General features: G+C 48.7%; 9 protein-coding genes across 9 annotated transcripts; 5 read left to right on the top strand and 4 right to left on the bottom strand.

Annotated features, from left to right (window-relative positions):
• Nucleotides 1-728: 728 nt before the first annotated feature.
• N7520_005262 (2-hydroxy-palmitic acid dioxygenase MPO1) lies at nucleotides 729-1,489 on the top strand (the record flags this gene model as incomplete). The annotated part of the gene is made up of 3 exons (XM_057139196.1): nucleotides 729-761; nucleotides 823-846; nucleotides 899-1,489. The coding sequence occupies 3 exons, from the start codon at nucleotides 729-731 to the stop codon at nucleotides 1,487-1,489; spliced, it is 648 nt and encodes a 215-aa protein (XP_056997403.1).
• Nucleotides 1,490-2,110: 621 nt separating this feature from the next.
• Nucleotides 2,111-4,580, top strand: N7520_005263 (F1F0 ATP synthase subunit alpha). The gene is made up of 5 exons (XM_057139197.1): nucleotides 2,111-2,372; nucleotides 2,552-2,721; nucleotides 2,861-2,917; nucleotides 2,984-3,104; nucleotides 3,199-4,580. The coding sequence occupies exons 1-5, from the start codon at nucleotides 2,301-2,303 to the stop codon at nucleotides 4,447-4,449; spliced, it is 1,671 nt and encodes a 556-aa protein (XP_056997404.1). The 5' UTR covers nucleotides 2,111-2,300; the 3' UTR covers nucleotides 4,450-4,580.
• A 661-nt stretch (nucleotides 4,581-5,241) lies between these two features.
• On the top strand, nucleotides 5,242-6,559 carry N7520_005264 (methylenetetrahydrofolate dehydrogenase (NAD(+)); the record flags this gene model as incomplete). The annotated part of the gene is made up of 4 exons (XM_057139198.1): nucleotides 5,242-5,438; nucleotides 5,627-6,260; nucleotides 6,312-6,401; nucleotides 6,470-6,559. The coding sequence occupies 4 exons, from the start codon at nucleotides 5,242-5,244 to the stop codon at nucleotides 6,557-6,559; spliced, it is 1,011 nt and encodes a 336-aa protein (XP_056997405.1).
• Nucleotides 6,560-6,973: 414 nt separating this feature from the next.
• N7520_005265 (signal peptidase complex subunit 2) lies at nucleotides 6,974-7,715 on the bottom strand (the record flags this gene model as incomplete). The annotated part of the gene is made up of 3 exons (XM_057139199.1): nucleotides 6,974-7,213; nucleotides 7,270-7,568; nucleotides 7,682-7,715. 3 exons carry the CDS (start codon nucleotides 7,713-7,715, stop codon nucleotides 6,974-6,976), a joined length of 573 nt encoding a protein of 190 aa, XP_056997406.1.
• Nucleotides 7,716-8,018: 303 nt separating this feature from the next.
• On the top strand, nucleotides 8,019-9,040 carry N7520_005266 (ER membrane complex subunit EMC3; the record flags this gene model as incomplete). Its single annotated transcript, XM_057139200.1, has 5 exons — nucleotides 8,019-8,068; nucleotides 8,125-8,158; nucleotides 8,214-8,580; nucleotides 8,634-8,795; nucleotides 8,850-9,040. The coding sequence occupies 5 exons, from the start codon at nucleotides 8,019-8,021 to the stop codon at nucleotides 9,038-9,040; spliced, it is 804 nt and encodes a 267-aa protein (XP_056997407.1).
• Nucleotides 9,041-9,256: 216 nt separating this feature from the next.
• On the bottom strand, nucleotides 9,257-10,008 carry N7520_005267 (uncharacterized protein; the record flags this gene model as incomplete). Its single annotated transcript, XM_057139201.1, has 2 exons — nucleotides 9,257-9,349; nucleotides 9,400-10,008. Coding segments are annotated over 2 exons (702 nt in total), but the record flags the coding sequence as incomplete, so codon positions are not given.
• A 178-nt stretch (nucleotides 10,009-10,186) lies between these two features.
• Nucleotides 10,187-13,584, top strand: N7520_005268 (MET18/MMS19 family protein; the record flags this gene model as incomplete). Its single annotated transcript, XM_057139202.1, has 5 exons — nucleotides 10,187-10,268; nucleotides 10,339-10,612; nucleotides 10,672-10,909; nucleotides 10,959-11,147; nucleotides 11,197-13,584. 5 exons carry the CDS (start codon nucleotides 10,187-10,189, stop codon nucleotides 13,582-13,584), a joined length of 3,171 nt encoding a protein of 1,056 aa, XP_056997409.1.
• Nucleotides 13,585-14,055: 471 nt separating this feature from the next.
• Nucleotides 14,056-17,730, bottom strand: N7520_005269 (WD40 repeat domain-containing protein; the record flags this gene model as incomplete). Its single annotated transcript, XM_057139203.1, has 7 exons — nucleotides 14,056-15,646; nucleotides 15,676-16,013; nucleotides 16,078-16,765; nucleotides 16,816-17,062; nucleotides 17,103-17,165; nucleotides 17,195-17,593; nucleotides 17,640-17,730. The coding sequence occupies 7 exons, from the start codon at nucleotides 17,728-17,730 to the stop codon at nucleotides 14,056-14,058; spliced, it is 3,417 nt and encodes a 1,138-aa protein (XP_056997410.1).
• A 433-nt stretch (nucleotides 17,731-18,163) lies between these two features.
• N7520_005270 (uncharacterized protein) lies at nucleotides 18,164-20,437 on the bottom strand (the record flags this gene model as incomplete). Its single annotated transcript, XM_057139204.1, has 1 exon — nucleotides 18,164-20,437. The coding sequence occupies one exon, from the start codon at nucleotides 20,435-20,437 to the stop codon at nucleotides 18,164-18,166; it is 2,274 nt and encodes a 757-aa protein (XP_056997411.1).
• Nucleotides 20,438-20,481: the final 44 nt, after the last annotated feature.

Consider the following 20,481-nt stretch of genomic DNA (forward strand, 5'->3'; position numbering starts at 1 on the left):
TGAATGGTGTCTGAGGTCTCCCTCAATTTCAGGATCACAAAGACTAGTTAACATCAAATCATGCTTACACCACAGTCCGAAGGCTATAGATACATAGTAGATAGTTCGGTATTAATTAGGATTAGATGTAAAGTATTACATTGGTACCAGTTTATAAGTTTAGTTCAAATCTAAACTCTACATACTGTACACGCATACGGATAGCCTCCTAGTAGGTATGTAAGTAGGTAGAACAAAATTGGTACATGTAGATCACATGCATCCATCGAATGAGTAATATACATGCTTTTTATCTTTACTGCTCAGGTTCAGGGTCCATTAAAACTTAAATGTTTGATTTAATAGTATCTAAGTTCAAGATCAATTTATACTCCATAGAAACAAGAGAGCATCCTTGATTTACCCATTCCAGGTGCACTAAATTTGTTGAATATCTTAATCGAAGATCGAGGTATCAATTGTCTACTGAAGTCTTGCGATAAAGCATGATTTTTGCATTGAAATGTTTCAAACATTGTCGTTGTGACCATGTAAAGATGATTTCAAAAATGACAGAAAGTTACCGCCCACGTTCATCATTTCATCCATCAATACCGTACAAAAACCACTCTATGGGCACCTCGGCTCAAACACATGGCACCACTCAGAGTTCACGTTTAGCTGATGATAGAGCTTCCCCAACATTTTGTTCCCACCCCGCCCTTAAGCAACCTGGCGACCACTCCAGAATGGCGCTGAACTTGGAGAAGCAGTTGCTTTTCGTGAGTCCTCACTGAAAATGATTTCGGAATTATTGACCATGCCACTGACCGACTTTCTCAGTATGGGGCTTACCACAGCAACCCGGTATGATTTTCTTACTTTTTGACGACGGAATGCTTGGCTCATAACTATCCAGGTGAACGTGGCAATTCACATCACCTGTGTCCCGATCCTGCTGTTCACTGGTATTGCTCTGGTACGAGTGTCCGCGATATCCCTTCAACGCGAAGAATACGAACTAACACAACGTTGTCGATCTCAACAGGCTTGCAACAGCCCGTCGTTGTTCTCTGTCCCAGATTTTCTGAGTGTCGAATACCTTCCTCCGAATCTCGGCACCATTGGCGCATTCATTTACTCAATATTTTACGTCTTACTCGAACCGGTCGCAGGCGGCCTGATCGCACCGCTGGTCATCGGCTCCGCAGCATGCGGTAACTACCTCCTCGGAAGCCACGGAATGATTGTGAACTACTGGGCAGCAGGCATTCATATCGTGTCATGGCTGGCACAGTTCGTTGGACATGGTAAATTTGAGGGACGGGCCCCGGCGCTCCTGGATAACTTGGTCCAGGCGCTGTTGCTGGCACCTCTGTTTGTGTGGATGGAGATTCTCTTTTTCTTTGGATATCGGCGTGAGCTGAAGCAACGGATGGATAAGAGTGTGGAGATCGAGATTGAGAAGTTTCGCAAGGAGAAAGAGCAAAAGGCCAAGGAAGCGAAGTGAGAATACCATAGCCCATGGGTTGGTTGAGGAGTCGGATGTGATGGGTGTAACTTATGGCTTCAGGACGATCTTTCATTGGGGAAGCATGCCCATAAGACGTGTCGTAGTACACTACGGATTATGCAAATCCGATGATACTGGATATCAAATGCTTGCATATAAATGGAATTTGGGGAAGATTGATGTCCTTCAGGTATAACCGGATGGAAGATGCTATGCTCTCCCATTGATATTCCTTCATGGATATGAGTAGTCTCAGTTTTAGGTGATATTGTATATGTCCACACATGTGCATGCATAAGACTAATCATATAGTTATAACCACTGTTTACTTCAGGGAGACCCCATACTATTGACTACCCGGTTGCCGTGACGAAACACATTACCTAAGCGACACACCTGACCAAGGATTCCGGCGACCCGAAGAGAAAAAAACGGGAAGCGGCTGGCCCGTTCTCGGAGCGCCTCCCATAGTGTCAAAGTGGTCTTTTTTCATGGGAAAATTTAGAGTCGTATGAAAGGGAAGGAAATGTAAAATTTGATCCAATCAAAAGTAAAAAAATGTGAAGGTGTAGTTCACGATAAATGCATCATTTCAACGGAATGAACAGCGTGGAGGTACACTAGGGCCACATCGGAGGGACTAAGCCCCCTAAAACGGTCTAGCGCGAGACCTGAGAATCCAATCCTCCCGAGAAAGCTCTCCCTTCCCACCCGTCCACAACCTTCTCTCTCCTCTCCGAACTCCTCTCCCCAATTACATCCTCCCTCTCAGAGAATTTATCCTCAGACCCTCTGAACCCATTTCATAATGTTCAGAAACGCTCTGCGGCAGTCCAGCCGCTCGGTTGCGGCTGTTCAGGCCACTGGCCGCATCGCCTCGGTGAGTCCACCCCGTCCTGGCCATCCTCGTTCATCGCCCTGCCCGGCCTTTTCCATCTCGAATTCGAGCTCGATTGGTTATCGGATACCTATCCTCCCCAGCGCCCATCCATTGAGCATACTTCGATCACTCTAGCATCCACCGAGCTCGTCGTTAACAAAGTTTTCGCCATGTTATAGGTTCGCGCGGCTGTCCCCGGCCCCATTGCCGGTGCCTCCAAGCAGGTCCGCTCTTACGCCTCTGAGGCTAAGGCTTCCCCCACCGAGGTCTCTTCCATCCTCGAGCAGCGCATTCGTGGTGTTCAGGAGGAGGCTGGTCTCGCTGAGACCGGTCGCGTTCTGTCCGTCGGGTACGTCAATTCCGCCCGGTGCGGGTAAAGGGTCGTGAGGGAAAAAAATTCGGTCACCGGATACACCTTCGCCCAACGCGCCCACGCCCACCACCAAAACAATCAGAATCGAACTACAAACTGATGATCAATTGAATAGTGATGGTATTGCCCGTGTCCACGGTATGACCAACGTCCAGGCTGAGGAGCTGGTTGAGTATGTGACCCCTGTTACCCGAAATGTCTTGGCATTATCAAGTTTGGAAAACTAACGGATGTCCAGGTTCGCCTCCGGTGTTAAGGGTATGTGCATGAACTTGGAGGCCGGTCAGGTCGGTGTTGTCCTGTTCGGTTCCGACCGTCTCGTCAAGGAGGGTGAGACTGTTAAGCGTACCGGTGAGATTGTAAGTTGTTTGCCCCTTGGGTTCAATTTTGATATTGGATCCTCAGCCTCCAGCCTCATTTTTATCTCCAGCCATTCCTAACATCACCCCCCAGGTCGAGGTTCCCGCCGGTCCTGAGATGCTCGGCCGTGTCGTCGACGCTCTTGGTAACCCCATTGACGGCAAGGGTCCCATCAACGCCTCTGAGAAGCGCCGTGCTCAGCTCAAGGCCCCCGGTATCCTTCCCCGTCAGTCCGTCAACGAGCCCGTCCAGACTGGTCTCAAGTGTGTCGACTCCATGGTGCCCATTGGTCGTGGTCAGCGTGAGTTGATCATTGGTGACCGTCAGACCGGTAAGACTGCCGTCGCTCTCGACACCATGCTCAACCAGAAGCGTTGGAACGCCACCGGCTCCGAGTCCGAGAAGCTCTACTGTATCTACGTTGCCGTTGGTCAGAAGCGCTCCACCGTCGCTCAGCTCGTCAAGACCCTTGAGGAGAACGACGCCATGAAGTACTCTGTCGTTGTTGCTGCCACCGCTTCCGAGGCCGCTCCCCTGCAGTACATTGCTCCCTTCACCGGTTGTGCCATCGGTGAGTGGTTCCGTGACAACGGCCGCCACGCCGTCATCATCTTCGACGATCTGTCCAAGCAGGCCGTTGCCTACCGTCAGATGTCCCTGCTTCTGCGTCGTCCCCCCGGACGTGAGGCCTACCCCGGTGACGTTTTCTACCTGCACTCTCGTCTGCTCGAGCGTTCCGCCAAGATGAACAAGACCCACGGTGCTGGTTCTTTGACTGCCCTGCCCATCATTGAGACCCAGGGTGGTGACGTTTCCGCTTACATTCCCACCAACGTCATTTCCATTACTGACGGTCAGATCTTCTTGGAGGCTGAGCTGTTCTACAAGGGTATCCGTCCCGCCATTAACGTCGGTCTGTCCGTCTCCCGTGTCGGTTCCGCCGCCCAGGTCAAGGCCATGAAGCAGGTCGCCGGTTCCCTGAAGCTTTTCCTTGCTCAGTACCGTGAGGTCGCTGCCTTCGCCCAGTTCGGTTCCGATCTTGATGCCTCCACCAAGCAGACCCTTGCCCGTGGTGAGCGTCTCACTGAGCTGCTCAAGCAGAAGCAGTACTCCCCCATGGCCGTTTCCGACATGGTTCCCCTTATCTTCGCCGGTGTCAACGGTTTCCTTGACCAGATCCCCGTCGGCAAGATCCTCCAGTGGGAGAACGACATCCTCGCTCACCTCAAGAGCTCCTACCCCGAGATCCAGCAGACCATCGACAGCGAGGGCCAGGTCTCCAAGGAGCTTGAGGCTAAGCTGAAGGAGGTCATTGGTGCCTTCAACAAGTCTTTCAGCGCATAGGTGAGCTAAGAAAACAACTTTGAGGGGTCCATGGTGATCGTTCAGTTTTTCCTGACTCTTTCTATGTGTATAGACAAGATAGCTTGTACAATTTTGAGGCCATAATTTCGTTTTGTTCCTCTTGGTCCCTGACGTCCAACGGCGAATTTCGATTTCAAGCCCTGGATGTAGCGACGTAAGGCTATTCCTGTCTACTGGTTCTACTGGTCCGGGGTAGGGATCATGTTTCGCTGTGAGACTCTGGACTGACTTGAACAGCCTGATCTTTTGACCTTCCAAAATGTGATTATATCCTGTACGTTTAGATTTTTTCCGCGCATCCGGGGGCGCGTGATGGGAGGACACCAAATTAACTTCCATCTGGTCTCCATGTGTCTCTCCATGTTGGATCCGCAATTCATTTTCTTTTGTTCCATTTTGCGGCTTCCTTGTAAGCAAGTAAGTTGTAGCTCAAAGTTATTTGGGTCACATCACAGATCATGACATCTGTTCTGTGCCAAGTACAAAAGTTGTGCCAACCATTCAAATTTTAGTTTCTCAATCAGATATTTATTTAATATCCACCACATGTGCATTCCATTCCACCTATTAAGCTGTCAGTTTATTTATTTACAATCATCTACTAAGCCTGTTAGTCTAAAATCCCAGTCCCGTCACGAGCGATCTCGGCAAGTGAGACCGAAAACGGCAGCCGATCTCTTATCGATAAGCGAACAATCTTTTTCCTTTCAAGTCCCCCGCGCGAAGTTCTATATATCCCAATTCTTATTGCTCAGAGAATCAATTGTCGTCATGTCGGCCCCTACAGCTTCTGCGCCTTCTTCATGCAAGGTTATGCTTTCCAAGCACGTGGCCAATCGCTTGATCAGCGAGGTCCAGGAAGGCGTGAAGACGCTTGAGAAGCCGCCCCATTTGGTCGGATTCCTGGCCAACAATGATCCTGCAGCATTGATGTATGCGCAATGGACGCAGAAGACTTGTGAAGAGAAGTGAGTTCAATTCCCTGTTGTCTGGCTCCCTGGGGCGTTTTCAGCAGCTTCGGTTTGTTGGTGGGGTTGGCGGATATGATTCATACTTGCCCCTCGCCGCGGAGATGGAACTCATGCCCCCAAACAAAGCCAAAGACAATCATAATTACGAATTAATTCAAGTGATACAATATACTAACTTGATAAAGTGGATTCAAATACTCCCTTCGCGAAGTTACCCGTGACGACATCGAAGAAAACATCCTCGCTGCCAACACTGACGCCGACGTCGACGGTATCATTGTCTATTACCCCATCTTCAACAACCGTCAGGACCAATACCTGCAGCAGATCGTCGATGTCACCAAAGATGTCGAAGGTCTCAGCCACCGCTACATCTTCAACATGTACCAGAACATCCGCTTCCTGGACCCGGAAACCAAGCGCCAGAAGTGCATTCTGCCCTGCACGCCGTTGGCCAACATTAAGATCCTCGAATACCTGAACATCTACAACACTATTCTCCCCTACGGAAACAGACTGTTCGGTCACACCATTTGCGTTGTGAACCGGTCCGAGGTCGTTGGACGTCCACTTGCCGCTCTATTGGCCAATGATGGAGCTTGTGTGTACAGTGTTGATATCACCGGTGTGCAGAAGTTCACTCGTGGTGAGGGATTGCAGAAGCACAGACATGAGATTGTTGACCTTGAAGGTGCTACAATGAAGGATGTGGTGCCCCTATGTGATGTTGTTATCACGGGTGTGCCCGGTGAGAAGTTCAAATTTGACACCAGCTTGCTTCGTGAAGGTGCTGTCTGTGTCAACTTCTCAAGTGAGAAGGTACGTTATCCCCAGCCTTTAATATTTGAGGCGTTCTAACATTTTTTATAGAACTTCGGTCCTGAAGTCAAGGAGAAGGCCTCCCTCTACGTGCCCTCTATTGGCAAGGTTACTATTGTCGTTCTGCTTCGCAACCTGCTGGTGAGTTTCATTCAATTCATGGGAACCTTATAAACTTTTGAAAATATTTACCCTAACTTTCACTACAGAGACTCATCCAGAACCGTCGGGTAGACGATGTCAAGCCTGCTGCTGCCACAGAGCACCCTGGCACTCTCGAGGCTGAGACTGCTTCGTAGTATAGCAATCGATTGCTTCAAAAATGATGGATGACTAGGATGTGCATATGTTGAAAATTCTTGATAGATTTGGTTTTAGCCGTACGAATATATGTATGTTCTTACTGTACTGAGGATCCCGAGGTCGGCTGGTTGTTTGATGAAGTATATCATCGAGTCTACTGGTGCCTTGCCCAATATGCAGTGCATAATCCACTGATCCATGGATATCAAATCCATACTAGCACGACCTGGGATATCAAGAATTGCAGAGAATAGGGAATAACCCGAGATCGAAGCACCAGGTCGTAAATTCAAATATGTTTGTGATATGCGAACCTAATATGCTCAATGCACCCTTCACAAGATCGAAGTATCGTTTTAAGCCAGATCAGCGTTGCCATTGCCGCTTTTGTATACCAACTGGACCAAGCCCTATCGTCCGGAATCACTGGTCTTCTTCTCATTTTCCTTTGCCGCAAGCCTTAGTACATCAACTTCACTTGCCAGCCAGCGTCGGTACGGCTCCGGGTGAAACACGCCGTCAGCCGAGAACCATTTTGTAAAGGGAGCTTCGAAGCGCTTTTCCTGCAGGACCTTGCCAGCCGGGGACTTGTATTGGACGTGGAGTTTATAGGGCACAGAGTTCTTATCGACAGACGAGGAGATAGATATCTGTTGAAAGCGTTAGTCTCAAGCATACACATAAAAATGCTCAGGTGCATCCTTACCGTCTCTCCAGTTTTGCGCTTCCCGTGAAATACCTCCCCAGCTTCAACAGCCCAAATCCAATATGTCAGGGCGGTGTTGAGGATGAAATACGAGCATACAGCGATAATGATCCAAGGCGATGTGGCGGCCTCCCAGCCTAGCTTGCGGTCTGCATAGAAGGTGAATGCTGAGATCGCGACGGCGCTATATCCCAACGCGAAGCGGACGTTGGTCTTGGTGTGGTCTGGTGTGAAGGTGTAGGGCGCGGGGAGGTTGGTCAAGTAGGGCACTAGGGCGTCATCGCTAGTGGACTTGAGGTCTGGATGCAGACATATGTTAGTTAGTCCTAATGGCAGGTATATAGATCTCGTTTTGAGCAAACAAGGGTCTTGTACCGCACAAGTTGGGGTAGGTAGATCTGGGGAGACAAACCGTTGGTCGAGTAAACAGGCACCTTAGTCGCCATGACTGCGATTCAAAGAGAATGAAGATAAAGACAGTCGTAGCTGCTGAATATCTGGCCAAAAATGTTGCAGAAAAGGCGTTTCGTGGCGTTGACGAACAATGTTTATCGCAAGGACACAGTTGCGGGTTGGAGAGAGCTGGAGCTCTTGCGGGCCAATGGCAGCCGCCGCCGCGAACCTCACCACTTCGGTCCGACATCCCCTTCTCCCCCACACCAGCAATCAACCGCTAAAGGAATCCTCGCTGGGAGTCATTTGAGCAACACTTTCTATCTTAATTGCTCTGGTCTTTGACTCTGTTCAACATGGCTTTCCAAGGGGCTGAACAGACCATCCTTCGGGATCCGGCGCTTTTGTGAGAAGCCATTCCCATGAACGCGGAGATACCCAAACTAATTGTTGTCTGAACAGTTATTGGATTTTGTTCCCAATTTCAGTAGTCATGGTATGAGAAACTCTAGCCATTCGATATAGACTCTTCTAATCCATCGCACAAATAGATCCTGACCGGAATCCTGCGCCACTACGCAACAGTCTTGATGAACACGCCTCCGAAAGCCCCCTCCACTCTCGCTGCATCGCGCGAGCGCCATGCTCTCATCCGCGGTGTTAACCTCCGCAATCATGCTTGTGCTGTTCTGGACCGTGAATCCTTCGAGATGCGCAAGAACTACATGATCACTGGCTTCCGCAACGGCTCCTTCCTCAAGGACCCTAACAACCGGGGCCAGCCTCCTGCGAACCCGATGACCGACCCCGCAGGAATGGAGGCCATGATGGGCATGCTGAAGGGAAATATGATGATGATGATTCCTCAGACGCTGATTATGAGCTGGATCAATGCATTCTTTTCTGGATTCGTGATCTGTATGTGTTAATGAGGATAAGGATAATTGTGCGCTGCTAACAGGGTTGAATAGTGAAATTGCCTTTCCCCTTGACTATTCGCTTCAAGTCTATGCTCCAGTCTGGTGTTATGACCCGCGATCTCGATGTGCAATGGGTGTCCAGTTTGTCATGGTACTTTCTCAACCTGATGGGTCTTCAGTCTGTCTTTGCATTCATCTTGGGCAGCGATAATTGTGAGTGACACTTTATTTACCACGAAATGGGATTGCGACTAATGTGTATTATAGCTGCCAACCAAATGGCCCAACAGATGGGTATGGCTAACCCTGCTGCTATGATGAACCCGATGCAGCCCGGTCAGGACCCTGATAAGCTGTTTTTGGGTGAAGCCGAGAACCTCGAGGTGATGGAGTTCTTCTCCATTTTGAATGGAGTGGAGGAGCGAGTTCTGCAGAACTTTGCCCCAGAGGTGAATTAAATTGGATTTACGAAGGGAGATAGTCTGTACGGTATATAAAAGGGCAGTTGGCTCCGAATAGAACAATTTCACTATCAATACATACGCTTACAGGCTTGCAGCCTTAGAAAAGGCATTTACGAGTGCTGTGTATCCTGATTTAGCCCAGGCTATTCCATGGGAATTCCATTATCATTAAACATCCTAAAGATCTCATGAAGTCGTTACTGTTCAATATCATCGATAGTTGATCACACCATTCAACACCCAGACTTCTCCATTGGCCACCTTCTCCGCGATGCTGTCCACCTCGATATTACCGGGTTGGATCTAATACCAGTCAGTCATCAAATCCAGTGAAGATGGAACATATTACTCACAAATATCTTATCTCCCTCTTTTATCCACTTGATTTTCTCTCCTCCCAAAGTCTCTACCTCCTCTCCTTCTTTCCATGGGCTAACAGGGATGAGATGGGCTTCGACAAATCGCTGCAGATTGCGCTTCGCCCGATCCTGTCCACCCTCTCCTCCATAAGCATTTACATCCCCATACTTCGCATAGTCCTCCGGATCCTCCCATGGTTTCCGCGGTAATGCCTGGACAGCACTGTTTCGAGGTGCCAACACGGTGATATTCTTGGAGAAATCATTTAAACGAGAGGCGATCGGGTCAAAGTCGCGGGTCAGCTGAGCGAAAATATTGATGCCCTTCGTTTTGGGAAGAACATCCGAGATAACAGGTGAATCTTGGTCTGCATCGGCACCTTTATCAGGACCAGCAGGTTGTGGCTTAATGAAGCCTGGGATGACTTTATCCATAATGGGATGTGGATTTTGTGATAAACCAAACGGGACTTGTCGGAGCGTGTTGGGTATAGATAGACCTAGAACTGCAGCTGAAGAGCTTAAAGCAGTGCAAAGCAGAAACAAAGATGTAATCTGAGTGGAGTGTCTCATCTTGGCTGAGCTGCAAGTGGGATGTACAATCTGGAGTACCGTTTCAGCCCATGACGCAAGGTACACGTGATATCGATAAGTAAATATACCACGTGACCCTTATCGATAAGACAGAAAATGGCAGTCGCCCGTCACCGGAGGGCAAGGTGCGCCCCTGGTATTGTTCTTATTCGATTCATTTGTGGTGTGAACGCTCTTTTTCCACACAATGTCGGCTCTGCAGACCTTCATGCTGGTCGTTGACAACGACAAAGATGAAGCAAAGAGCATCGCTGACTCTGTGGCACAAGGTAAATCTTGTCCAATCATGCCACCCCGCACTCGTCTTAGTGATATGATTATAACTGAGCTGCAATGTAGATTTGGAAAACAAAAAGACTACTTTAATCGATATTGTCCGACAGCTTGGCGAATACATCAATGACGAAGATCCAATTCTACGTGGAAAGGCAATTTCCTTCCTCACTGCGGTGATCAAGGCACTGCCGCCCCGCTTCCTGTCGAGACAACAAATCCAGGTTTTGACGACGTTCTTTGGTGACCGGATTGAGGATGGCGGTGCTGTTGCGGGACTGGAAAGATTGCAGGGTTTGGAACGGTTCAACAAGGAATTGGCTATTGAAACTGCCCAGGCGTGAGTCTCATACTTTCATACTCTGTTTTGTAGTCGACAATATACTAATGCTATAATAGCTTGTTCGCCAACTTCCAGGACCTTCAATCCCGTTCCCAGACACAGCGATTCCAGGTCTATCAGTTGCTGAATGAATTGATGTCAAGACATCGGGGGGCTCTGCGTGATATGGGCGATGATTCCCTCATGGGAATTGTGGATCTCATGACTGGAGAGAAGGACCCACGTAATCTGATGATGGTCTTCTCCATCATGAAGGTTGTAATGATAGAGTGGGATATTACAAACCATGCCGAGGTAAGGATATTGCAGCCAGGAAAAGTAACACAGCAGCTGATTCTACTAGCTTCTTTTTGACGCGGTATACAACTACTTCCCTATCACCTTCCGACCTCCGCCAAATGATCCATACGGGATTACCGCACAAGACTTGAAGGGCCGCTTGCAGGATTGTATTTCGGCGTCGAGACATTTTGCGCCGCATGCTATCCCTTCATTGCTGGACAAGCTTGACTCTACTTCCCCGAATGTTAAGGTATATCTATCTGATGAAGACCTGTATCCAAATACTAATACCCATGTAGAAAGATGCCCTGAACGCATTGATTGCGTGTATTCATTCATACGACCCGGACACCGTATCTCGATACTCTATCACCATTTGGGAGGTCCTCAAGTTCGAAATTCTTAATGCCCAAGAAGAATTTTTGTCAGAGTTGTCACTGGAGGCCCTATCTGGAATCGCACAGCGACTATCTGAAGGTGTAACCCAAGTTTCGTCAGACCTGCCCCTTGCGCAATATCTCCGACCTATCACCCAAGAGTGCAACGAGCAATTACAAGAGCCTCAACAGAAGCAGGCAAAGCCTGCCCAACAGATTCTCAGCTCGCTGTCGTCGTCTTCTGTTGTAGCATTTACGCTCATTGTGCAGACTGTTGTTGCTCCCATCTTTACTATCTACCAAGAGGCAGATGGCATCGTTAAGCAGCGGGCTCTCCTTGAGACGCTGGCTGTCTTGTTCCAATCTGCCACCCAGGTCTTCGGGCAATGGACGACTCGTGGTGGTGAAGTCGCTCACGAGAACCCCTTGGTCGAGTTCAAGGATCAGTTCTCAGATGTCTTGGGACAGGCATTAATGGGTTCTGCTAAGGATGAGGTCTCTTTCCGTGTCACTGCACTGAAAGGATTTCTGCGGCTTTCGACCTTGCGAAATTTCTTCCAGGACAACGAAATCGGATTATTCGTGCAATATTTGGATGAAATCCTCCTCACAGAACAGTCTGTTGGTCGGGATGACCTGAAGAAGGAAGCCATTGCAGCACTGGCTGAGATTTCTAAGCACAAGCCTCGACTGATTATGGATATTACTTTCCCTGCATTTGTGGCCACATTGCCCGACGAAGATGATGATACGAATTCGGCTTACTTGTCCACTTTGGATACCCTGGCCCAGATCAGCGTTGAGAGAGACATTTTTGAAACCCTGTTCCGACGACTATTCAGCAAGCTGTCTTTCTTGCTTCAAAAGGAGCAGCCTGGGTCTGCGGCATACCCTCGTGCCATCCTTGTGACTCTGCTGTATGTTATGCAGCAAAGACAGATGGATGCTGACCCGAACGTGGACTTTTACTTTGACAAGATTGTTGTTGGTCTCTGCCGCAGCGTTGCAGATTCCGCTTCAGGACAGGGAAAGAACCGTCTTCTCAACGACCCTACTATTCTTGATACTCTAGGCCGGCTCTGTAATCTTCTTATGCGAGCTGTCTCTGTTCAGAAACAGGAGCAGGCTGCACACAATGTCTACAGCCTCTTCTCGACCGGAGGCTTTGTGCCGGTACCTTTCTCTGAAGGCGCAAGTGCTGACCAAGAACGTACCATGATCATTTCGACATATCTCCTCGCAGGTCTGCCAAAGGACTGCGTCAATCTCATCCCCAATACGCAACCTGATATGTCGGACCTGCTTTCAGATCTGATCAAGCGATCTATATCTGACAATGCAGAGCCGGCCACCCATCTTGCATTTTTGCATCACTTGGCCCTGCTTGTAAACAAGTTCTTGTCTAAACAGGATTTGAAGATTGCTGAGAAACTTTTTGATTCTCTTGTCTCGCCAGAAGGCCAGTCTTTCAGCCCGGCTACTATTCGTACCGTCTTCTGGCTATCAAAGGCTCTCGTTCTTCGTCTTTCCCCATCCACTACTCATATTCTGACCTCCCTGATGGATCTCCTCTCTTCCCCTGACCAGCAAACGAGCAACTCCACTGCTCGCGGGTTTTCAATTCTTCTAGGCGATGATGATGTTCTTTCCGTAACCAACGGTGCCACCATCCGCCTGCTATCCAAGCAGCGCGTCTTCACTACCGTCATCCCGCTGATCTCATCGCGTATCCGCGACGTCAACATCGCTGGCAATGACGAATCTTCCTCAAAATTATTAGACCACATCAAACCAGCCCATTTAACCGCTTTGGCCGGCATCCTCTCCACAATCTCCACAGCCCTTGTCATGCCCGAACTTCCCACCTTACTTCCCCTCCTCCTCCAATCCCTCGACCTCCAAACCGCCGACTCGGTTGCCGTCCGCGCCGCAACCCTCGACACCCTCGCGGTTATCATCCGTGAGAACGGTGTCACCACCATTGACAAGTGCGGCCACGTCCACAGTCTTGTCCAGAGACTCCTCAAGACAACAGCTGTCAGACCCGGCCCTGGTATCGTGAACCCTCCCCGCCTTCGCGTTGATTCTCTCAGATGTCTTTACCTACTCGCCACAAGACAGACTTCCGAATCAGCACCCAATGCCCGGATCCCACCTGCCATCTCGCCGCTTCTACCTGAAAAAGCACAGGTCCTGCGCTCTTTGCGGGCTGTGTTGGATGATCCGAAGCGTGATGTGCGAAAGGCTGCTGTGGATGCGAGCAGTGCTTGGTTCCGGGGTGTGGATGATGCTCCGGAGGAGGATGATTGAAGATTTGATTGACTTGATGATATAGAGGTACAATTTTTTTTTTAGTACATACTGTTTGGGTGCATTCACACTAGGATAGAAAAGTTTCTGTTCCGCTATTCACCCAATTATTTGTCCATCCCTGTTTACTTCGGATATACTACAATGTAGCATGTAACATTTGAATGGTCTTCACTAAACCGATCTCAACATAATGCGTCTTCATCCCGAGAACATCTCTCTTTATCTCCAACGGCCTCGCGATCTAATCACCTCCACTTTTATCCAGAATGAGCCGCCACAATTTATGATAATCGAGGTCGCTGTCCACGCCCATACTCCCTTGTCGGGGACGGACGGTAGACTCTCTACCCATATCAGAAAAGAAATTCTTCTATTACATTCGCTTCTCTAGAGATCGACTATACAAACAAGCTTCCGCGAATACAAAGGAAAGTGAGTTTGGAAAATAGAAGAAAAAAACATTTCGAATTAGTTACAGAAAACACCCGAACTTTGGAATCCTATGAACGAAACCTGCCCTGACTCGTTTCCTAGGGCAATCATATTCGAGTGTACTGCGAAAGCGCCAAGCAGAGACCTGTACTCAGGAGGAATCCATAACAATTTTATCCCGTTTACATAAAGCCAGTCATCAGAAGAGAACTGCGCAGATACCTCTAGGTTTGAACTGGGGGAGTTTAGGATGAGATTGGTATTTTTGGATCGAAAGCTGAGCGATGCTCGCATAATCTGGTCTTTTTTTGAAACTTTCAGAAGTGAGTCATCTTGAGAGAATTCAAGTTGAATGATCCCTTCCTCTGAGCTCCACGTCTCTTGAATTTCTCCCGTCACGGTGTTCCAAAGACGCACTGTGTGATACGAACAGCTAGAAGCCACTTTGCCACCAGCAGGTGAGAAGGCCACCGAAGGAACCCACTGTGAATGGCCCTCGAGAGTGTGTAGGAGGCTGCCTGTCGTTATATCCCAGAGCCGCACTGTGCAATCAGTAGATCCGGACGCCAACAGTCGGCTATCGGGTGAGATTGCCACCGACAAAACCCCGCCCGAATGGCCCTCGAGAGTATTTAGGAGACTGGCTGTCGCTATGTCCCATAGTTGCACGGTGCAATCCAAAGATCCGGATGCCAACAGTCGGCTATCGGGCGAGAAGACCGCCGACAAAAACAGGCCCGAATCGCCCTCGAGAATCTGCAGTAGGCAACTTTTCGAGATGTCCCAGAGCATTATCTTAAACGCATGATATATACCGGTAGAATCGTAGGAGCCGCATGCCAGAAACTGACCACTTGGCGAGAAGATTGGCGAGAAGGCCAATGGGCTAACTAAGGCTGTAGGGCCATCTAGAGCTTGCAACAGGCAACCTGTCACGGTATCCCAGAGCTGAATTGTGTGATCCCTATTTCTGGAAACCGAAAGTCGACCATTGGGCGAGAAGGCCACGGACTCTATCACGCACTTACGGTCGTAGAAAGTCTGCTGTGAGTTGCCTGTTGCGGTGCCCCAAAGCCGTATAACCTTATAGTCAGTGCCAAACGCTAGTCGACCATCGGAAGAGAAGGCCATTGAAGGCACCGGCTCCGAACCATGAAGAGTCCGCTGCAGGCCACCCGTTGCCGTGTCCCAAATGGTCACTGCGTGATGAGAGCCGGACGCTAGCTGCCTATCGGATAAGAAGGCCACTAGAGTGATCGAGGAATCTCCTCGGAGGGACTTTAGTACTTCACCCGTCTCGATATCCCATATAAGCAACATGCGATCACTAGAGCCGGATGCTAGCCGGCCATCGGGTGAGAACGTCACCGCCCAAACATCGTCCGAGTGGCCCCATAAAGTCTGCAGCAGGGCACCCGTCGCCGTGTCCCAGAGCCGCACCATATGATCTTCAGAGCCGGACGCCAGTAGCCGACCATTAGGCGAGAAAGCTAATGAGAGAACTGAGTTTGAAGAGTTGTCCTCGCGACTCTGCTGTAAGAAGTCTGCTTCTGTATTCCAGCGCCGCACAGCATCAGAACCGGACACTAGTAACTGGCCGTCGGGTGATAAGGCCACCGAATAAACACTGTCAAATGGCGATTTAGAGTCCGCAACAGGCTACCCGTCGCCGTATCCCAGAGCCGCGCTGTGCAATCACTAGAGCCGGACGCCAGAAGCCGGCCATTTGGCGAAAAGGCTACTGAATAAACTCCACCCCTATGGCCCTCGAGAACCAGTAGCTCCTCACTCCATTTTTCGTTGACTTGTGGAAAGTGATTTATCCAACTAGGGAGGTCTGGTTCAAACTCCGTGCGAATGATGGACGTTCGAGGTGCGAACACCAAACCGGCGCAATAGATTTGGAGTGGCGCTTTATCGGCAATATAGTGATATTTCAAAACAAATTGCTTTGCGTCGTACAGGAAGTCAGACATTATAGAATCACCATTGCGCTTACAACGTAGTGTCAGTATACTTCATAAATAATCGTTTACTACAAATTTCACTTCCAGGTACAGCCTTCTGGAGGATATCAATATTATCTAACACTTCCAATAGGAGGCCCAGCAGGCTCATCGCCTCCATCCAATGCAAGAAATGCTTTCGGAGGAATAATAGTATGTTGGCGATATCTGAATGTAAGAGCTGACTCCTCTCAAAATGGTGTGTCCAGTACCGACAAGAGTATTGCAGTTCCGGTGGTAAAGGATGGCGGATTCTTTCATCTTCGATGTGTGACCTTTCCGCACCAGGACTTTCTAAATTGCAAATATCCTTCTTCGAATGCATGCGCATAAGTTTAAGGCAGTTCAGAGCAATCTCCCTTTGCTTTGCAGGCTCGTTCACTCGAAATTGGCTCTTGGATTGGACCAAGAAGTCTCGAAACGATAAATGAAAGATTCTGACTGGCAAATTTTGATCGCTTGGCAAGTTGACAACGGACCGGAAATTATCTAGAAGATTCAAAATTTCTCTTGCTTTGATGCTGATAAAGTTTAAAAGCTCGTTGACGGAAAGGGGAACAGCAAGAAGGATTATAATGCCGACAATCTGTTGGAAACTTTGCAGCAATTCTTGCGCATCCTCCTCATCGTGGCCATTCAACAGTTGCATAAGAACCGGTAGGTACGTCTTGTCCATTCTCGTTGCATATTTGGCTCGGTCCTCAAGGAGATTGTTGAGAGATTCCTCAGGATCCAACTTGCTTTCAAAAACCGGTGTATAGTGGCGGCTGAAATGAATAAAGGGACTGACATTTTCACAAGAGCTTGAATTCTGTCATTGCCCGGCCAATCGATAGGGACATTTTTCGCGTCCCTGATCATTTTGAATCGGTCCTCAAAGAACAAGGTGATAGCATGTGTTGTCGCAGCTTCGGGCATCTCATGAAGTGCTAGGTCTTGATACTCATGTTTCGCAATTTTCGAAAAGCCCAAGCGAATCGGCAACTCAGGTCGACTGGTGAGAAAGATTCGAAATTGTATAGAGCCAATATTTTGCACTTGCGGTAGTAAGTGAAGGATGACTTGTCCCGGATTCACATTCATCCAATGCGTCAATCACGACAGCAACCACACCTGGGGCCGAGTAGAGATTTGTAGTCCCTGTAATGGTCGAATAATCAGTTTATCACATTGTTCTCTCATCGATTTCGCGGCAATATCAGGATCGCTTTCGATTATTTCGTGGAGACTCGGAACAATGCCAGGGACGCTTGCTGCTAATTGTCGAGTGATCGTGGAAAAAAGCTTCCTAGCATTTCCTCGATCCTCTTCACCTCTTTTGAAGAAGAAGCAAGCGGTCACCACGTCCTGTTGGCGAAATGACCTTGCAACGGTGCGAGAGATCGTCGACTTTCCCGTCCCTGCCATGCCATTCAGCCAATATATGCATTTTCCGTGTGGTGACAGAACCCATTGTTCTATGCTTTCGAGAAGCTCATCTCTTGTGCCTGGAAGACATTCATCTTCATGTTGGTCTGCATACGAGTTAAATTTGGCACCATGGGCAATGGGCAGCTTGTCTAGAGGGTCTAGATTTCGTTAGTTCAAGCATGAAACGTAAATTAAATGACTGACCTGTCACATGAGCGTGATTATTGATCGTGCCATTATTGATTCCAGTCTGGATTCCGGAATTGACACCGCCAAAAGATATTGTTGAGCTCATAGTTAAGGGGGCACAAAGAGTTGGTATGATATGGTGCGCGGGGCTTTTGTCCAAGTGACAGCGCATCTATCATCACCACGTGATATATCATTAGCTAGTACTGACCAGTAAGCGCCAGGCATATGTGCAAGCCTCATGATTTGTTATATGACATGTCATGTTCATCATATATGATACCTAACTATGAGAGTGGCTTTCAGTTAACCATGAGCGGTATCATACTCTCGCTGTATCAACTCCACATGTTCAAGTAGTACACTGTGCCTTATTCACTCAAATTGTATTACAGGCGCCTGGGTATATGTTAAAATATTTGATTGGCTCCAGAGCTAAAAGGCGAGCTAAGCTTGTTTCTGGGCAGCCTATTCTACATGCAAAAGTCAATAAAAACAATAACTCAGATTCTCACGGTAACTTTGGCCCTCTTCAGCCCTCACCACCGCACTGAACCCTGGAAAGGCTTTGTGGCAAGCACGAGTGCTCTACTGTCCGAAGAAATTCCTTTCTGAGAATCTGACCTCACCACGGGATTCGTTGCACCCTCGGTATTGTCAACGTTCATGCTAGACCTAAGGTTATTGGCCCCCACGAAATCGATAACCTTCACCACATTCTCTGCCAGAGAAACAAGAGCACCCAGGCCTGCGTTACCGATAGAAGAGGAAATAGTAGTCTCGCTGGAAACATCTGATTCAGTAAGAGGGACATGAAGATCGAGCGAAGATGGACGAGACACCTTTGGCGACAGGTGCACAAAATCGTCTCCAAAGAGAGACATTGGTTTCCATTCAGTTGCCTTGTCACCCAGCTCGAGCTTGAGATTGCTTCGGAGCACTGTATCCAGGATCTTGGATGTCAGAGAGACACTCCACCATTGCCGGCTAGCCTTCACCATCTCCTTTAACGGGGCGCAGTGCGCTGCGATAACCTTTTCTGAGTTATTGATAGAGATTATGAGGTCTTGAGTTTCTTTGACATGAAGATAAATTTCTGAATCCTTATCTGGGTAATTTGTTCGAATATGCCGGTGGGTAGTTGTGCGACGTAGAAGAACCTTTACAATCTTGAAGTCATCTGATCGCTTCAACACAAGACGGACGTGAGTGCGATTGGGTGCAACGGATAGATTCTGTGATATCTCAGTGGCAGCTTGTCTGGCCTCCCGACTGGTCTTTGTAAATTGTCCCACGGAGCCGTAGATAGTAAGAGATGCATCCCAAACGTTTCCCGGCACATTGAGATAGACCGATCCGATAGGCACCGGGGACTTAGGAACTGTTGTCATCTGTGATTGGTCGATGACAACCAAAAAACGCTCTTCGCCGATACTGCAGTGGAACTCATACTCGAATATTCCGTCAGTGGGTTCTGCCTCGAAAAGGCGAGAACCCTCGACTTCAAGATTGATGATATGGTCAATATCAGCTGGCGAGCTCGTAAGACGGCCAAAGAACTTCATGAAAGGTGGCGGAAGCTCGACATTTGGATCAAAAAAGACCTCCAACTCCTTCACGGTCATGTGTCCCATCTTGTCAGAATTGGGGCTTCGATACAGAAGAAGGAGCCCAATCTGAATTTCTACATTTAGTATACCTGGGTATGAGGTAGCAGCATCGAGAAGAGGACAGATGGTGCGGAACAAGTATCTGATTTGATCTGCCTTTTCAGCCGCTTGTCGATTCTTCCTCTGGGTCGTCTTCGAATTCTCCTGTGATCTGGCTTTGGATGGGCCTGGTAGCGACAGGATTTCTTGCTCACCCCATGCCATGGAAATCAGGGCATTGTGCCTCGCCTCGATCACGGTTTTGGGCTCTGTGTGTCCCTTTTGGAGGGGATTCCTTCCGGATTTCTGGTTCATCGTAAAATGCATAGTTGATGGCTCAGGCCGCTTAACCTCCCGTTCTTTGCCCTTAATTGGATATTGATTCACCAAGTGAAGGATTTCTGGAAGTTCAGTTTCAAATTCATTAAAATTGCTTTGATCCTCAAACATAAATGGGTAATTCGGAAGGCTCAGATCTGGGAACCATTTCGGGGTTTCAGGTGCAATTGATCGTGCTTTCTCTTTGGCAACGCAACCCTTGCACTTGCATATATGCCGACAGCCAGCCAGGAAGTCCTCTCTATTTGGAGAAGGAGGGTCTGGGGAGCTTTCATCAGACGCTGCAGTAAAAACGCGCTGGGGCGTGGGAGCCGGCGAGGGAGTTTCGAGTTCAAGACGAAGAAATTCGGCAATCATTGGGGCGGGAGCAGTTGCTGGACTTTCAAAATCAATCAAATCACCATGAAGCTTGGCGACAGGGACCTTTCTCATGGAGGGAGACTCTAAAGCCGGGTCAAGCGACTCCATGATTCTTTTTTGCAGTATCGCCTGCGGAACAAATATTGGGGCTGTGGCCCGGAGAGTTGATTTCGATGCCGGTACAGGTTGGACTGGCAGCTTCTTATCAACATTTTCAGGGACTTCAGGGGTATTGAAAGGGGGTAGAGACATAAACGCAAGCTTTGAACCAACGGGCTCAGCTAGAGGAATGGCAACAGACGGGGTATAGATAGAGGGTGTTGCCGAGCGAGTAGGCGAAGCCGATTTTATTGACTTAGTTCCAGGAGTAGACTTGACCGACTGGGCAGCAATGTTAGCCTTTCGGTTCTCATATTCAGCCTCTGTGACCCGTTTCTTGATACCACGCGGCTTGCGAGGTTCCATCTTCTCTTCACTCTTCTCTCCACTCGACGGCTCTGATACTGGCG

The sequence above is a fragment of the Penicillium odoratum genome, assembly GCF_028828045.1.
Source record: "Penicillium odoratum strain IBT 22623 chromosome Unknown utg000004l_segment0_segment0, whole genome shotgun sequence".
In the NCBI taxonomy this organism is placed as follows: domain Eukaryota; kingdom Fungi; phylum Ascomycota; class Eurotiomycetes; order Eurotiales; family Aspergillaceae; genus Penicillium; species Penicillium odoratum.